The sequence below is a fragment of the Melospiza melodia genome, chromosome 16 (assembly GCF_035770615.1).
Source record: "Melospiza melodia melodia isolate bMelMel2 chromosome 16, bMelMel2.pri, whole genome shotgun sequence".
In the NCBI taxonomy this organism is placed as follows: domain Eukaryota; kingdom Metazoa; phylum Chordata; class Aves; order Passeriformes; family Passerellidae; genus Melospiza; species Melospiza melodia.
This window is the reverse complement of record NC_086209.1, coordinates 1,787,481-1,803,523: the sequence shown is the minus strand read 5'-3', so window position 1 is coordinate 1,803,523 and position 16,043 is coordinate 1,787,481. Positions and strand designations below refer to the sequence as shown.

Below are 16,043 nucleotides of genomic sequence, written 5' to 3'. Positions count from 1 at the left end.
GTTTCCGGCCGCGGGGCCGCCGGGAGCCCGGAACCGCCATGGCCGGCAGCGGCAGCGGGCCCGCGCTGGAAACCGTGAGGGGGCACCGGGAGCCGGGCTGGGATCGGGATCGGGGTTAGGGTTGGGATCGGGGGGCCCCGCTCGCTCCCTTCCATGGGGTGGAGCGGGGGCCGGGCCCTTCTCCCGAGGAAAAGCAGCCTTGCGTTGTGCCGGGGAGGGTCAGGTTGGATATTAAGGGACGTTCCTTCATGGACAGGGCTGTCCGGCCTGGCACGGCTGCCCAGGGCAGTGGTGGAGTGCCCGTCCCTGGAGGGATTAAAAGCCGTGTGAATGTGGCACTTGGGGACACGGGTTGGGGTGGCTTTGGCAGTGCTGGGGGATGGCTGGATTTGGTGCTCTTGCAGGGCTTTTCGAGCCCAGATGATTCCCTGATTCTGTCATTCCCAAGCCTGGATTAGCGGTGGGGCACCTTCTCGTGTGGTGGGGTGGCTTCAGCATCAGGACAAATCATGTCAGGGTGGCTCCAAGGAACACCCTGTCCTCCTGTGGTAAACAGCAGCAGGTGGAGGTCAGGACTAACCTGGTTTAAAGCTAGGTGGGATTTTGGAGCTTTCCCTCCTCTCTGAAGGTGTTTTGGTGCCACAGCAGACCAGAGGTGGCCCAGCGAGACCCGCAGCCCTCCCAGCTACTCTGGGAAGCTGAGCACGGAGCTGACCCTCACCCTTCAGGTGTCCTCGGCCTCAGGGAGGTGACAGCTCCTCTCCTCTCCCTCTGGTGACAGATCCAGGCGGATGGGACGGACGGGAACTGCGTCACGTTCGTGCTGCACGACGAGGATCACACCCTGGGCAACTCCCTGCGCTACATGGTCATGAAGAAGTGAGTGGGGCCTCTGAGGGACCCCCGTGCCCTGCTCTGCCCTTCTCCTCCCTGACCCACACCTCAGCTGTCCCTGGGATGAGGCAAACCGTCCCAAATCCCCTCAGTGCACACCCTTCCAGCCTTTCTGTCACACGTGGGGCCCTGCTGCCACCTGCTGCTCCTCCTTTTCCTTGGGCTGTGTCAGGACTCTGAGAGCACCAACAGCCCTTAAAGGGCCTGACCAGCCTCTCCTGAGCCTGCCCCCACACCCTCCCCTGCCCAGGAACACAGGTTAAGCTCAGCCCAGGGCTTTCAGTCCCTCCTGAGCAGCTGGAGGAGTAACTGGTTCCTGGGCTCTGTGTGCTGCCCAGAGAGGCTGTGCATTTCCCATCCCTGGGACTGTCCCAGGCCAGGTTGGACAGGGCTTGGAGCACCCTGGGGCAGTGGAAGGTGTCCCTGCCCATGGCAGGGGCTGGGACTGGGTGGTCTTTAAAGTCCCTCTGATGAATCTCTGTGACAACAAGAAGAAGCTGCTGACCAAAGCTGGGGGCAAAGCTCCATCACTCAGCTCAGCTGGAGGGAGAGGCCCTGCAACATTTTGGGAGCTCCTCCAGTGCCCTGGACCATTCAGACTCTGGCAGCAGCAGAGCAGCAGCAGGTTTGGTCACAGAGAGAATTGCAAACATCCAGTATCCCGTGTTTGGATCTGCAGAGTTGGCACTGCTCTGGTTGTGGTGCCAGCTGTGGCTTTGCCCTGCAGAGCTCCAGCTTAGCTCAGAGAGAGATGGGTGTGAGGGAACAAGGTCACATGTGGAGTTTCCCCTCAGCACATCCCTGCCCTGGAAACATCCAGAGCCCCAGCAGGCCTGGCATGCCCTGAGCCTCTGACTTCCCTGGGATTTGCTGAGGACTGGCCTGGGTCTCACTGCTCCCTGTCCTCTCTGCCCTCCTGCAGCCCTGACGTGGAGTTCTGTGGCTACTGCATCACACACCCCTCAGAAAGCAAGATCAACTTCAGGATCCAGACCAGAGGTGAGCCTGGGACTGTCCCTGCATGGCTGGGGCCCTGCTCTCATGGAATTCCCCCTGCTCATGCCAGCTTCCCAGGAGTGTGTTAAATAAAGGAAAGCCCTTTCTCCCTGCCCTCTGCCAGGCACTGCAGTGCTGAGCCTCAGAGGCTGCTCCCAGAATTCTGCTCCAGCTGCAATGGGAAGCAGCATTCCTGGCTCCAGGCACCTGGGCTGGCTGAGAGCAGCCCTGGCACCCCAAGCTGTGGGGCTGGGCAGGGGGCACACCCCTGGGGAGGTAAGGACTGCCCTTGGGAAGCCACCTCCCATGTCCCTAATCCATCTTTTCCCGTCTTTTCCCAAAGGGGCCCTTCCTGCTGTGGAGCCATTCCGGAAAGGGCTGAATGACCTGATGGGTGTTTGCCAACACGTGCTCAACACCTTTGAGGTGAGACATTCCTGAGGAGCTCAGGGTCAGTTCTGTCCCTTGGGCCATTCCTGGGGAGCTCTGGGTCAGTTCTGTCCCTTGGGACATTCCTGGGGAGCTCAGGGTCAGTTCTGTCCCTTGGGACATTCCTGGGGAGTTCAGGGTCAGTTCCATCCCTTGGGACGTTCCTGGGGAGCTCCAGGTCAGTTCTGTCCCTTGGGCCATTCCTGGAGAGCTCAGGGTCAGTTCTGTCCCTTGGGCCATTCCTGGAGAGCTCAGGGTCAGTTCTGTCCCTTGGGCCATTCCTGGAGAGCTCAGGGTCAGTTCTGTCCCTTGGGCCATTCCTGGGGAGCTCAGGGTCAGTTCTGTCCCTTGGGCCACTCCTGGAGGGTTCAGGGTCAGTTCTGTCCCTTGGGCCATTCCAGGTCACTTCTGTCCCTTGATCCCAGCGTGGGAGGCTGACTCCTGTGTTGGAGACACCTTTGGCAGGAGAGCCTGGGAGGTTTTTGGCCAGGCCCTGCCTGATCCTTGGCCTGGCCTGGCTCCCTGTCCCTTGAGTGACTGTAAAGCTCAGGCACTTCCAAAAGCACCTGGAGCTCTGTTGGAGCTTCCCAGCCTTTCCAGGCTCTGATCAGAGTAATCCCAGCACAGCAGGGTGGTGGCTCTGTGCCACCCCAGGGACACATTGGTGACATTTATGCTTTTGTTTCAGAGGAGCATGAAGGAGTTCAGGGCACAGAAGGAGGAGGAGATGCAGTAGCCTTTGGGAGTGGCATGGATGTAATCTCTGTTGAATTCCCTGTGTCCAAACAAGGGTTTTTTTTTTTTTTGTTGTTTTTTTATTACTTTGCTGCAAAATGTATTTTCTTTAATAATAAAGTTTATTCATTTAGATGCTGCAGAGCTCATGATGTGTTCTGCTCAGCACAGGGATGGAAAGTCATAGAATGTGGAGACAGACTGCTCCACAGATTGGGAAATTTGGGAAAATTCTCCAAATTTGGGAAACTTTTTGCTCTACGGATTGGGAAAGTGGGCTGTGTTGATATTCCTCAGTCTCTGTTTTCCTTGAAACCCATTTGTCCTTTATGATTTATTTGTAAAACATTTACATTTGAGTGAAAGTTAAGCTAAAAGCCCACCCCAACACCTGGAGAATGTTTTAATTGCAGGTCTTGTCTCTTCTCCCCTTTTCCTCTCTCCATTTTTTTTCTATGACAAGGTAGAAGGGGGAAAGAAGGAAAAGAGAGATGTGGGAAAACCAGCAAAGAATCATCAAAAGCCTGATAAATACAACTTTTTGATGTAGTTTTTCTGGAAGTTTTGGCAAGAACGTTAGAATGGGATCACATGGATTCTCAGTCACATGGAATCACATGGATTGCAGTCACAGACTGGTTTGTGTTGGGAGGGACCTCCACTCCCTCTCCTCCCACCCCTGCCATGGGCAGGGACTCCTTCCCCTATCCCAGGGTGCTCCAAGCCCTGTCCAACCTGGCCTTGAGAATTGCTGGCACATCACCTGGGGGATGAATTATTGCCAATAATCAATTCGAGAGGGCCCTTTCCCATATTTTACTTTGCTCTAGTGGCTCTTCCAGCTGAGACTGGACCTTCTCCACTGCCTTTCCCACCTCCACATGACCACAAGGACATCTCTGTGCCTCACAGGGATTTATCCAGGCTTTGCTTGGCTTTTACAGCTGGGAATTGTCACTCTCCCTCTCCTCCTCACCCCACAGGGTGACCACCCCAGTGTTCCTTCCCTTCCCACACGCATCCCCCAACCCCACGTTCCACCCCGAGGCAATGGCCAGAAGTCCCTTGGCTTTCCTGTGAGGAAATGAAAAATCCTGTGAGGATGTGAATGCCCTTCCCTCTCCTGAGGGGACCTCTGGGGTCAGGGCTTGGAGCAGGTCCTGGGGAGTGCTCCAGCTCCTTCCAGCTGGGTGAGGACACAACGGCAAAGCAGATCCAGGCCCAGCCAGGGAGAGCCCGGGGGAGGATCGGAGGGGTCCTGCTGTCCCTGTGCCTTGTCCTGGACAGTGACCCGGCTTTAGGAGGAGCTGTACTTGTTGCTCAGGCGGGAGCTGCTCCTGTCCAGCCCCAGCTCCTGCCCCGTGGCTTTCCACTTGCCAACAGAGCCCTTCTCATCCGTGGGGGTGATGCTCAGGGCCGGCCTCTGGCACCAGCAGCACAGGCAGGACTGGGGAGACACAAGGGGGAGAGGTCACACGTGTGGGATGTGGGGAAAGAGGAGGGAATATTCCCATAATGTGCCAGCAGGTGTCCCTGCACAGAGCCAGGCTGGGAATTGCTGAGCCTTGCTGTCCTGCAGCTCTGCTGGGAGTGGGTTTTCCAGGATGGTGGTGAGGGTGGGAAATGAGGACACTGAAATTTGGGGCATTTTTTATAATTATGTGTTCTTATCATTAGGGGACAGAAATTACAGGTGATGCTTAGCTCCCATCCCAACAGGTGGATTCAACTCCCATCCCATCCCATCCCATCCCATCCCATCCCATCCCATCCCATCCCATCCCATCCCATCCCATCCCATCCCATCCCAATCTCCTTCCCTTTCTTTCTCAGGGCTTCACTACTCCTGACAATTATCTCCCAAAATCTTGGGTTCAAAGTCTGCAGCAGCCCCAGCCCCTGGTCTGATTGATTGTGGGGATGTTCCTGTCCCAGAGTGACAGGGAATTTTGAGATTGTCCTAAATCCTGCTCTGGCAAAAGCCTCCCCCAGCAGGACACTGAGCTCTGGTGTACTTGGAGAAGAGAGGGATCTAACAGGGAAAATTTGGGATGAGGAATAAGATCAGCTTGTGCCCCTGGGTCATTCCTACCTGGAAGCAGTTCTTGAATTTGCGGCTGACAAAGTACAGAGCCACGGGGTTGATGCAGGAGTTGAGGGAGGCCATGTTGATCCCAAAATAATCCATCACCAGGAGGAAGCTGAGATGGGAAGGGAGAGAACAGATGTGTCAGAAGCTCATAGAGAACAGAGGGAATTTCCAAACTGCCTGCCCTGGGATCCTGCTTCTGTGGAGGAGCAGTGACTGATAACAGAGCTGAGCACATATCCATCCTTCCCTGAGAAAAAACCACTTTTCCTTGCATGGAGCATTCCCTGAGGAAGCCAAGAGCAGGAGCTGTGATTTCTCCTGGTGCTCCTGATGTTCCCAAACCCCAGCACAGCTGCAGCCCCTGGCCTGGGCTGGATTTTGGCTGGTGGGTGGAAGGGGAGGGAGATGGGCACCAAAGCCCTCAGCCCTGCTGGGAATGTTCTTGTGCCCAGGAGACCTCAGCCTCACAGAGACATTCCAAAATTTAATTTAACCCTTCTCACATCCCCCTGCCCTCTCTGTGCCCATCAGGAGGGCAGTGCAGTCTGGGCAAGGAATTACTGAAGGCAGGAGGTGGAAGGCAGCTCCCCCAGCCTGGTCCCACCCAGCAGGGCCTGTGCAGGTGCCAGGGGGGCTCCCAGGCTGGTGTCCCCTGCTGGGGCTCTACTGTTGGGATCTCGAGCTGGTCACAGTGACTCTGAGAAGAGTTAGAAAGTCTCTTTTCCCAGCCTGAGCTTGAAGAAGGAGTCAGGGCTCTTCATTTCTCCGTCTCAAGGTTGTTTATTGTATCTTATCTATAAAATTCTTTCTCCTGCCCTGCCGAGGTCCATCCAGCAGGACAGTTCCAGGCACTCTGCCTGCCCCAGGGCAGTGTTATGGCTTTATACTAAAAACTACATGTACAATGTTTACAGTGACTTTCCAATACCCATCACCTGTGTTAGACAGTGAGCTTCTACTCTAAACCAATCCAAAAGTGCCACCATCACAGCAGAAGATGGAGGCCAAGAAGAAGAAGGAGAAAGGCTGGAAACACCCAGATCCCTCCATCTTGCCTCCTGAACCCCCATACCAAAAACCCCAAAATCTACTTTTCCACCCTGTGATAACTTCACTATCATTCTACCTAAACTGTTGTGGCTTGCTGACCTTCATCTAAGGTTGGTAATTTGCTCCACGGGTCATAATCAAACCCACAGGTGTTCTGGGCTCTGTGCCAGGGTCTCTGAGCCCCCTGGCAGGGTCCTGGCCATCCTGGGCAGCAGAGGGATGTGCTGGGTTCCCACACCGTACCTGAGCAGCTCGCAGCGGTTGGGGTCCGTCTGGTCGTAGATGGTTTTCTTGAGGATGCGGCTGAGGTGCAGGGGCAGCCAGCAGAGAGCAAAGATCACCACCAGGCAGAACACGGTCTTGGCCACCTCCCGGCGCTGCCAGACAGGGCAGGGGCAGGATCAGCACGGGGGAGCAGATCCCAAATCGTGGAATGGTGGAACGGTTTGGATTGGAGGGAACCTTAAAGCTCGTCTCACCATGGGCAGGGACATTTCCCACCGGCCCAGGCTGGTCCTGGAGCCCTGCACCAGCTCCAGGCTGCAGAAAGGGGCAGGGCAGCACAGCTCCACCTGGACAGACCCCTCCCCACCACTGCTGGGTGGCTCTGCTGGGATGGTGCTCCCTGGGACACGGGGCCTCCTGCGCCCACCCAGCACACTGCTAAGGTGGCAACCACTGGAGCTCCTCAGGGAATCATTCCCAAAGCGTGGGAGGGGACAGTGAACTCTTCCCTGCACCCCTTGTCTGGGATTTGGCACATCCAGCCTTTGGTCCAGTGTGGTGTGGGCTGGGATAAATGACCAGGAGAGCTCCAATGAAGCCAGAAGGGTTTGGGGTCATCCTTAAGGCTGGTGTAATCCCTGCACCAATGTACCAAGATCCTCTGTGAGGCTCTGCCAGCTCATCCTGTCCTTCAGAGGGATGGGAAGTATCCCCCCTCTGAGAGCACTCCCTCTCTTTGGGGTGCCAGCATTCCTCCCTGCTCTCTCACCCGTTTCATGTGGTCATTCAGAGCGATCCTCATCCCGTTCCTCTTGCTCAGCATCTCACAGGACATGAGGGTGTAGAAGATGCCCGTGCACACCAAGGGCAGGCAGAAATAGAAGCCAAAAAGCCACCAGTCCTTCACATCCCGATAGAACTGTGGGGAAAGGGAGAGAGGGCAGCTGGAAATGGGGCCAGGGCAGCAGAGGGGACTTGGGAGGTGCACATGTACCCTCCTGGAGCGGGATTGGGATTGGGATTGGGATTGGGATTGGGATGGGGATGCACAGGTACTCTCTTGAAGCAGGATTGGGACTGGGGTTGTGTCACAGACATCTTTTATGAAAAATCCTTTCCTTAGGATTTTTTCTCCTGAGAAGCTGGGAGGCCTCAGGAACAAAATGTAAACAATGGTTATCTGCTGCTGTGGAATGCAACAGGTGCATCTGGGATTGGTCTCCTGGGGTTGTTTCTAATTAATGGCCAATCACAGTCAGCTGGCTCGGACTCTCTGAGAGTCACAAGCTTTTGTTATCACTCCTTTCTTTTTCTATTCTTAGCTAGCCTTCTGATGAAATCCTTTCTTCTATTCTTTTAGTATAGTTTTAATATAATATATATGATAAAATAATAAATCAGCCTTCTGAAACATGGAGTCAGATCCTCGTCTCTTCCCTCATCCTGGGACCCCTGTGAACATGGTCACAGGGTTGGGGATGGGATTGGGATTGGGATTGGGGTTGGGATTGGGATTGGGGTTGGGATTGGGGTTGGGATTGGGGTTGGGATTGGGGTTGGGATTGGGGTTGGGGTTGGGATTGGGATTGGGGTTGGGATTGGGGTTGGGATTGGGATTGGGGTTGGGATTGGGGTTGGGGTTGGGGTTGGGATTGGGGTTGGGGTTGGGGTTGGGATTGGGGTTGGAGTTGGGGTTGGGATTGGGATTGGGATTGGGATTGGGATTGGGATTGGGATTGGGATTGGGGTTGGGGTTGGGATTGGGATTGGGATTGGGATTGGGGTTGGGGTTGGGATGCACAGGTACCCTCATGAAGCGGGATTTCTGCTCCGAGGCCAGCATGCACACCCACAGGTGCTGCTCCCAGTAGCTCAGCTCCACCATGTCGAAGGCGATGGCCTCGGGCACGGCCAGCACGATGGCCACTGCCCAGATGAGCAGCACCTCCACAGCCTTCCACATGGGGATCCCAATGCCCTGGATCCGGCTCCAGGACGCCACGGCTCGGTACCTGCCCGGGGTGGGAACGGCACAGGAGCAGATGGGAGAGAGAAAAGCAGCCAGGGAGGGGAGCTGAGGGTGCGGGTTAGAATTGTCCCCAAAGGTCCTTTCCCTCCAAATCTGAACCTTCCCAGGTGTGGGAATGGGAAGCGAGGGCTCAGAGGACGGATGGGATGGGATGGGATGGGATGGGATGGGATGGGATGGGATGGGATGGGATGGGATGGGATGGGATGGGATGGGATGGGATGGGATGGGATGGCATGGGATGGCATGGGATGGCATGGGATGGCATGGGATGGCATGGGATGGGATGGGGCTGTCCTTGGCCACCCTTCCTCACCACCCCACCCACATCCTGATCCTCCCCTCAGCCTTTCCCAGCAGGATTTCAGCTCTGTCACCAGAGAGTTCCTGCTGGGTTGCAGCTCCACATGAGAGCAGTCTGTGCCCATCTTGGCACTGGCCTGAGAATGAGCTCCTGGTTCTGCCTCTGGTTCCCACCAATGGACAGGGCTGGGGTGGCTGCTGTGTCTCACCTGTCGATGCTGAGGGCACAGAGGCTGAGCACTGTGATGCCCACAGAGGCTTTCTGGATGAAGGGCACCAGCTTGCAGACCTGCACGCCGAAGGGCCAGTCCTTGGCCAGGAGCTGGGGAGGACCCACAGGTTAGCAGGCTGCTCTGGGAATGTGCTCCCAGCTTCCTCTCTGGGGGTGCACCCAGGGCTGTGGGGAACCCACAGAGAGCAGGGAGAGCTCCCTGAGCTTCCCACCATCGGGAATGTGGGCACTTTCCCACAGTTTGCTGGCACTGGGAAGCTTTCATTTCCCTGACTGGACACAGAGATGAAGGGTGGTCCAGACAGCAGTTCCTGACTCCAGAGCCTGGGGGCTTTTGAATGGATCTGAGTCCTAAACTCCACACAAGGCTGCTTTGGATTGTTTTCAAAGTGAGAATCAAAGTCATGCTCTGACACAGCCAGAATCCAGCCTGGCCAGCTCCAGAGCCCTGTGTCCTGAGCCTTTTGCAGATTCTGATCCCCGAGCACACAGGATGGGCTCTGTGGCCCCACGCTCAGCCAGGACAAGCAGAGGTGGGGACGATGCGTCCTGACAGCTGGAGAAATCCAGACCACTCATTCCAGAGGAGACTGAGGCTGAGCTCACAACCCTCCTATCCCCCTTGTCCCTGGAGCCCTTCCTGAGCCTACCCCAGAACCAACCACCCATTCCAGCTCTCCTTGGGCCTCAGCAGCAACACAAACCACGGAACCCCAGAAGGGTTTCTGAGGCACCTCAAAGCCCATCCCATCTCGTCCCATCCCATCCCATCCCATCTCGTCCCGTCCCATCCCATCCCATCCCATCCCATCCCATCCCATCCCATCCCATCCCATCCCATCCCATCCCATCTCGTCCCATCCCATCCCATCCCATCCCATCCCGTCCCATCCCCTCCCATCCTATCCCATCCCATCCCATCCCATCCCATCTCGTCCCATCCCATCCCGTCCCATCCCATCCCGTCCCATCCCCTCCCATCCTATCCCATCCCATCCCATCCCATCCCATCTCGTCCCGTCCCATCCCATCCCATCCCATCCCATCCCATCCCATCCCATCCCATCCCATCCCATCCCATCCCATCTCGTCCCATCCCATCCCGTCCCATCCCATCCCGTCCCATCCCCTCCCATCCCATCCCATCCCATCCCATCCCATCCCATCCCATCCCATCCCATCCCATCCCATCCCATCCCATCCCATCCCATCTCGTCCCATCCCATCCCATCCCATCCCATCCCGTCCCATCCCGTCCCGTCCCATCCCCTCCCATCCCATCCCATCCCATCCCATCCCATCCCATCCCACCCCATCCCATCCCATCCCATCCCGTCCCGTCCCGTCCCGTCCCGTCCCGTCCCGTCCCATCCCATCCCATCCCATCCCATCCCATCCCATCCCATCCCATCCCATCCCGTCCCATCCCCTCCCATCCCATCCCATCCCACCCCATCCCATCCCATCCCATCCCATCTTGTCCCATCCCATCCCGTCCCATCCCGTCCCATCCCGTCCCATCCCATCCCATCCCATCCCACCCTTGCCATGGCAGGGACACCTCCACCACCCCAGGCTGCCCCCAGCCCCATCCAGGCGGGCCTTGGCCATTTCCAGGAATGCAGGGGCAGGCACAGCCCGTGCAGGAGCCCCTCCCAGCCCCCAGGGATGCCGAGCAGCCCCGTGCCCGCCGTGCCAGGCAGAGCCCACCTTGTAGACGTTGATGGGCAGCGCGATGAGGATGTAGAGCAGGTCGCCCAGGGCCAGGCTGGCGATGAGCACGTTGGGGCCGTTCCTCATGCACTTGTTCTTGTAGATGATGCGCAGCAGCGTGGAGTTGCCGACGATGCCCACGACGAAGATGGTGCAGGACACGATGGTGTTGATGTACTTGAAGGCGTGGCGGATGTCGGCGGGCCGGGCGCACACGGGCAGCAGCGGCGCCTCCGAGGGACGGCTCCCGGCGGCGCCCGACGCGTTGGGCACGGCCCCCGGCAGCCCAACACGCACCAGGCCCTGGGGCTGCTCCCGGCCCAGCTCCCCCAGCGGCACCGCGCTCTCCGGGAGGGCTCCGGGGGTCTGGCTGTGCGCCCCCGAGAGCAGGCAGCCCAGCACAATGGCCAGGGCGGCAGGGAAGGGGATGGGCGCTGCTGAGGAGGGCACAGCCAGGCTGGGGGCTGCAGGAGCGCTCATGGTGCTTGTGGGGTGTCCTGGGGGTCCTGTGGGATCTGCCAGGGGAGAAAGGGAGCAGGGAGAGAAATTGTTTAGCAGAGCATGGAGAGAGAGAGGAGAGTTGTCCAGCCTGCAGAGGAGGAGGCTGAGGTCAGACCTCACTGGTTTTACAACAGATTGGGTTTAACAACAGATTTGATTCAGTTTAAGGCGAGCTGGGGAGGCAGTGTTTTCCTCTCCAGTGCTTTGTAGAGCATGTAGAGCAGGTTGCCCAGGGGCCATGAGCACTTTGGGGCCGCTCCTCATGCACTTGTTCTTGTGAAGAACGAGGAGAGGCAGCTCAGCACAATGGCCAGGGCATGGAAGGGGATGGGTCCTGCTGAGGAGGGGGCTGCAGGAGTGCTCATGGTGCTTGTGGGGTGTCCTGGGGCTCTCCTGGGATCTGCCAGGGGAGAAAGGGAGCAGGGAGAGAAATTGTTTAGCAGAGCATGGAGAGATGAAATTGTCCAGCCTGCAGAGGAGGAGGCTGAGGTCAGACCTCACTGGGGTCTGAAAGCTCCTCACAAGAGGCAGCCCTGATCTCTGCTCTGGACAGACCCAGGGAACAGCTGGAGCTGTGCCAGGGAGGGTTAGGATGGAGATCAGGAAAGGATCTGCCCCAGAGGATGCTGAGCACTGCCCAGACTGCCCAGGGAATGGGCACGGCCCCGAGGCTGCCAGAGCTGCAGGAGGGTTTGGACAGTGCTCCAGGGATGGACACGGTGGGATTTTGGGGGGTCCATGCAGGAAGCTGGGCTGGGTGATCCCTGGGGGTCTCTTCCAAGCTGGGATATTCTATTTTATGATTCAATTCTATTTATGAGTTGCTGGAGAGCTCCATCATCATAGCAAGCAAACGATGCCAGATTGGATCCCACCAGGTCAGAGCTGCTGACCCTGAGGGTGGGGTTTGTGCTGCTAAATTTAAACAGCGCAGTAGAACAAAGTGGAAGGGGAACAAACTGTCCCTTGTGCCTGTGACGTGGCCCTGCAGGGGCTGGGACACCTGTCTGTGCTCAGGGACTGTGGCAGCAGGGGCTGCACCTCCTGCATTGCTGCTCCTGGGCAGTCCCAATCCCTCCTGGGATCACCCACGCCCACAGGATCACTGAGTCCAAGCTGTGCCCAATCCCCACCTCCTCACAAGCCCAGAGCTCTGAGCCCAGGTGTTCTCTGGACACCTGCAGGGCTGGGCACTCCAAACTTCCCTGGGCAGCCCCTTCCAAGGCCTGACCACCCTTTCCATGGGGAAATTCCTCCTGGTGCCCACCCTGATGTCCCCTGGCCCATCCTGGGGCCGTTCTCTCTGCTCCTCTGCCTGTTCCCTGGGAGCACAGCCCAACCTCCCCCTCCTGTCAGGACTGCAGGGTTTCGTTTTGGGCCATTTAGCTCCTGACAGGTTGAGGCTGCACTTTTGGGGCACCTCTGTCAATGCCTGCCCATCTGGGCAGCTCTGCAGCCCCACCTCAGGCTCCAGAGAACCAGCAGTGCTTTTCCAGCTCATTCCAGGGGGAAACTGAAGCCTCACCACCATCCCCCTGCCCAGCCGGTCCCAGGGCTGCAAAGGGAAGGCTCAGCACAGCCCTGCTGGGGAAACGCTGCAGGGCTTTGGCAGCAGTGCCACCCTGATCGCTGAGCTCTCAGCCATGGATGTGAGGAAAGGCAGCCCCTCCCTGCCCTTCCTCACCCCATCAATGAGGAGCTGCCCAGCCCCTGCTGCCCTGCCCGGGGCTGTGACTCTCCCCGGGCTCCCTCCAGCCCTGGCTGCTGGCACAGGGAGAGGTCTCCATGCCTGGAATGTCCCCAGGGTGGTTTTGCTGTGCTGAGCTCTGAGCAGGCAGGAGGAGCCCAGGGGCTGCCCCATAAACACAGGAGGGAGCTGGGGGTGGCTCCATCCCGGGGGAGGATTGAGGAGGGGACTCAGGGAAATGAGCCCAGAGAAGGAGCAAACTCCAACCTGTTCCTCAAACAGGGATAAATCTGGGACTCCTGGTTGGAGTGAATAAGGAACGCTTTTGTCAAACTGTGAAACTTCCCAGCTCTGGAGGAAGAAGAAATGGCTGTGGCTGGGCTGGGAACCGGAGCCTTTGTGAGAGTGCCTGGGATTTCCCTGCCCCAGGGAACAATGAGGCAGGGACAGGGACCAGGGAGCCTGACTGGGAGCAGAGCAGGGGCTCAAGCTCTGCTCCGACTCCTCCAGGCAGAGCTGGGCTCTGATCCCAAACCCGCTGCACCCCGGGAGCTGCTCCCAGTTCTGTAACTGTTCCATACCCAGTTCTGTTCAGTTCTGTTCAGTGACAGCCAAGGCACTCCAGCTGCAGCAGGGCTCTCCCTGCCCATGGCCAGGGCAATCCCGGGCCCAGCACAGCTCCCACCCTGGAGGAGGTGGCCAGGCCAGGCAGGAGCCCCAGGACTGCCCACAGCTCCTGTGGGCACAGCTGTGGGCTCAGCCTTTGTGGGAATGCCTGGGCTGGGCTGGGAAGGGTGAAGGAAGCAAGGGAGAGATGGAAAACACCCCAAAGGATCACAAACCTGGGCACAACCCCTGCTCTGAGCTGTTCCAGGGATTTCAGCCGCCCCGTCCCCCCCAGCCATGCCTGGCATCGGTGCCCACGGGGTCTGTGCCCAGCTCTGCTCCCCACCGTGCCCACAGGATTGCAGCTCTCAGGAGAGGGCAGACCCTGCTCAGAATTCCTGCCTGGGGTCCCCAAGAGCTCTCAGGGACAGCTCTGGATGGCACAGCCATTGTCTGGGGGACAGAGGTGGCACTGGCAGAAAGTGCCAGAGCACCCCTGGGACAGGGAACGTGCCCAGAGCCCCCCAGAGCCCCCCACAGCTGTTTCATGAGCCCAGCCAGGCCTCTGAGCTCTGCTAAAGAAAAATGCAGAAGCACAAAACCCCTGGGGCTTGGAGAGGAGCTCATGTGAGGGAGGATCACAGGACACAGCTCCTGCCCAGCCCCTCCAGGACACAACCACAGAGCACTGGAGAGGAAAACACTTCCTCACCAGCTCGCCCTAAACTGCATCAAATCGTATTAAACCCAAAATTCAGGCAAAGAGAAAATGTTTGCTCCTGACCAGCTGCCCATTTACTCCTTGCTCTTCCCATCTTGGAGTGCTTGGAAGCACAGCCCTTCCTCAGCTGACGGAAACTGAGGCATGGGAGCGTCAAGAACCTTGTTCAGATGGGAAACCAACACCAGCATGGTTAAACCCCAGATCCAGAACTGCTTTCACCCATCCCAGTGGGAATTTTAACTGTGCTGAGCCCAGATGGCAGCTGAAGCCACTGGAATGCTGACATGGAGACTCCCAGAGAGAAACTCAGACCGAAAACTGTCCCCTCGACCCTCCAGAGCTGATTCTGGCTGGAAGGTGCCGTGGGTGGGATTGGAACCCCTCTTCCCTGGGAGCCCAGGAGAGCCCAGCACCTCCATCCCCACACCCAGCAGCCTCCCCCTCCATCCTCCTCCTCCTCTCCCTCCCTTCAGAGCAGTTCCACCTCTCCAGGCTCAGCTCTGCAGACACCAAGCACAGCTTTTCTGTGGGCAAATATTGCAGCACAACCTCTGTGGATGGAGGAGAGGTGACAGCAGCACATCTCAGCCCCGGGGCTCCCTGCCCTGAGCCCAGCCCGGCAGCAGGAGGAGCTCCCACCCAGGTGCGCTGATTCCTCCTCTCCTGCCACATCCTGCACCTTGTCCAGCCACCGTGGTGCCTCCAGCACCTTCCGCAGAGGGAGGCTGCAAAAATTCCCCCAGACACAAGGAATCATTTTGTCTGCAGGTTAATGCACAGGAGACCAAAGCTTTCCTTGGAGTTACCTTCCCGCTGCCCCTGGAGTGTGGGAGCTGCTCCTCAGGGCTCCTTCCCCCTGCTGGGCATGTCCTGGGGGAGCTGCACTGCTCTGGATGCTGGGCTTGGCGTTCGAGAGGGGCTGGAGCTGTGGAAAACGCTCCTTGCTGCCGTGGGTGGTTTTATAGAACATCCCAGGGCTCCCCCAGCTCAGCCCCTGCGCCAATGGCTGATGGGGATGGGGATGGAGGAGGGAAAGGCGGGAGAAACACGGGACAGCTCTGGGGAGGAGTGACAAAAACAAACAAATAAAGCTGCACGGGGGCTGCCACTGCCCGCTCCGTGAGGGACACGATCCTCAGCACAGGGTTTGTGCAAAGCTCCTGGGGAGAGCTGCAGCAGCCTGGCTCTGCTCAGTGGTCAGGGTTTGTACATAGGGCAGAAATCGTCTGTGTATGCAGGAAAAGCCAGGTTTAGTGGGGAGGACATGGAAATAAAGCCAGGTTTAGTGGGGAGGACATGGAAATAAAGCCAGGTTTAGTGGGAAGAATATGGAGGTGAAACCAGGTTTAGTGGGAAGGGCACAGAGGTAGAGCCAGGTTTGGTGGGAAGGACATGGAAACAAAACCAGGTTTAGTGGGAAGGACATGGAAATAAAGACAGGTTTAGTGGGAAAGACATGGAAATAAAGCCAGGGTTAAGTGGGAAGGACAGCAGGAAAAGCCAGGTTTGGTGTGAAGGACAGCAGGAAAAGCCAGGTTTGCTGGGCTGGGCTGGAAGGACACAGCCCATCCCTGGCCTTGCCTGGAGCACTCAGCTCTGTCCCATTTTGTCCAGTAACACCCAGAGGTGTTTCCACCTTCTGTGTCCCAGAGTTGACTCTGGAGGTCGGTGGGTCATTCCTGCACCTTGGTGCATCCCTGGGGCTCTGGGGCTGGATTTTGCTCTGGGAGCAGACAAGTCCATTGCCAGCTGGAGGCTCTGAAGGGCAGCAGGAGGTGACCTGGCCCTGTCCCTGTCCCCTGTGCCCTCTCCATCCCAGGCAGAGCA

The 16,043-nt window shown here is 57.8% G+C and overlaps 2 protein-coding genes across 2 annotated transcripts; one reads left to right on the top strand and one right to left on the bottom strand.

Annotated features, from left to right (window-relative positions):
• The first annotated feature begins 18 nt into the window (after positions 1-18).
• Positions 19-3,373, top strand: LOC134425557 (DNA-directed RNA polymerases I and III subunit RPAC2-like). The gene is made up of 5 exons (XM_063170264.1): positions 19-74; positions 782-879; positions 1,817-1,893; positions 2,234-2,316; positions 3,008-3,373. The coding sequence occupies exons 1-5, from the start codon at positions 39-41 to the stop codon at positions 3,053-3,055; spliced, it is 342 nt and encodes a 113-aa protein (XP_063026334.1). The 5' UTR covers positions 19-38; the 3' UTR covers positions 3,056-3,373.
• LOC134425556 (endothelin receptor type B-like) lies at positions 3,156-15,177 on the bottom strand. Its single transcript, XM_063170263.1, has 8 exons — positions 15,023-15,177; positions 10,696-11,213; positions 8,963-9,075; positions 8,229-8,433; positions 7,191-7,340; positions 6,440-6,573; positions 5,147-5,255; positions 3,156-4,501 (listed from the first exon to the last, which is right to left on the bottom strand). The coding sequence occupies exons 2-8, from the start codon at positions 11,176-11,178 to the stop codon at positions 4,352-4,354; spliced, it is 1,344 nt and encodes a 447-aa protein (XP_063026333.1). The 5' UTR covers positions 11,179-11,213; positions 15,023-15,177; the 3' UTR covers positions 3,156-4,351.
• Positions 15,178-16,043: the final 866 nt, after the last annotated feature.

Coding starts and splice junctions, on each gene's coding strand:
- LOC134425557 (XM_063170264.1), top strand. CDS start 39: ATGGCCGGCAGCGGCAGCGGGCCCGCGCTGGAAACC. Junction 75..781: donor GCGGGCCCGCGCTGGAAACC/GTGAGGGGGCAC, acceptor CTCTGGTGACAG/ATCCAGGCGGATGGGACGGA. Junction 880..1,816: donor CGCTACATGGTCATGAAGAA/GTGAGTGGGGCC, acceptor GCCCTCCTGCAG/CCCTGACGTGGAGTTCTGTG.
- LOC134425556 (XM_063170263.1), bottom strand. CDS start 11,178: ATGAGCGCTCCTGCAGCCCCCAGCCTGGCTGTGCCCTCCTCAGCAGCG. Junction 7,341..8,228: donor AGAAATCCCGCTTCATGAGG/GTACCTGTGCAT, acceptor CTTTCCCCACAG/TTCTATCGGGATGTGAAGGA. Junction 6,574..7,190: donor TGAATGACCACATGAAACGG/GTGAGAGAGCAG, acceptor CCTGTCTGGCAG/CGCCGGGAGGTGGCCAAGAC.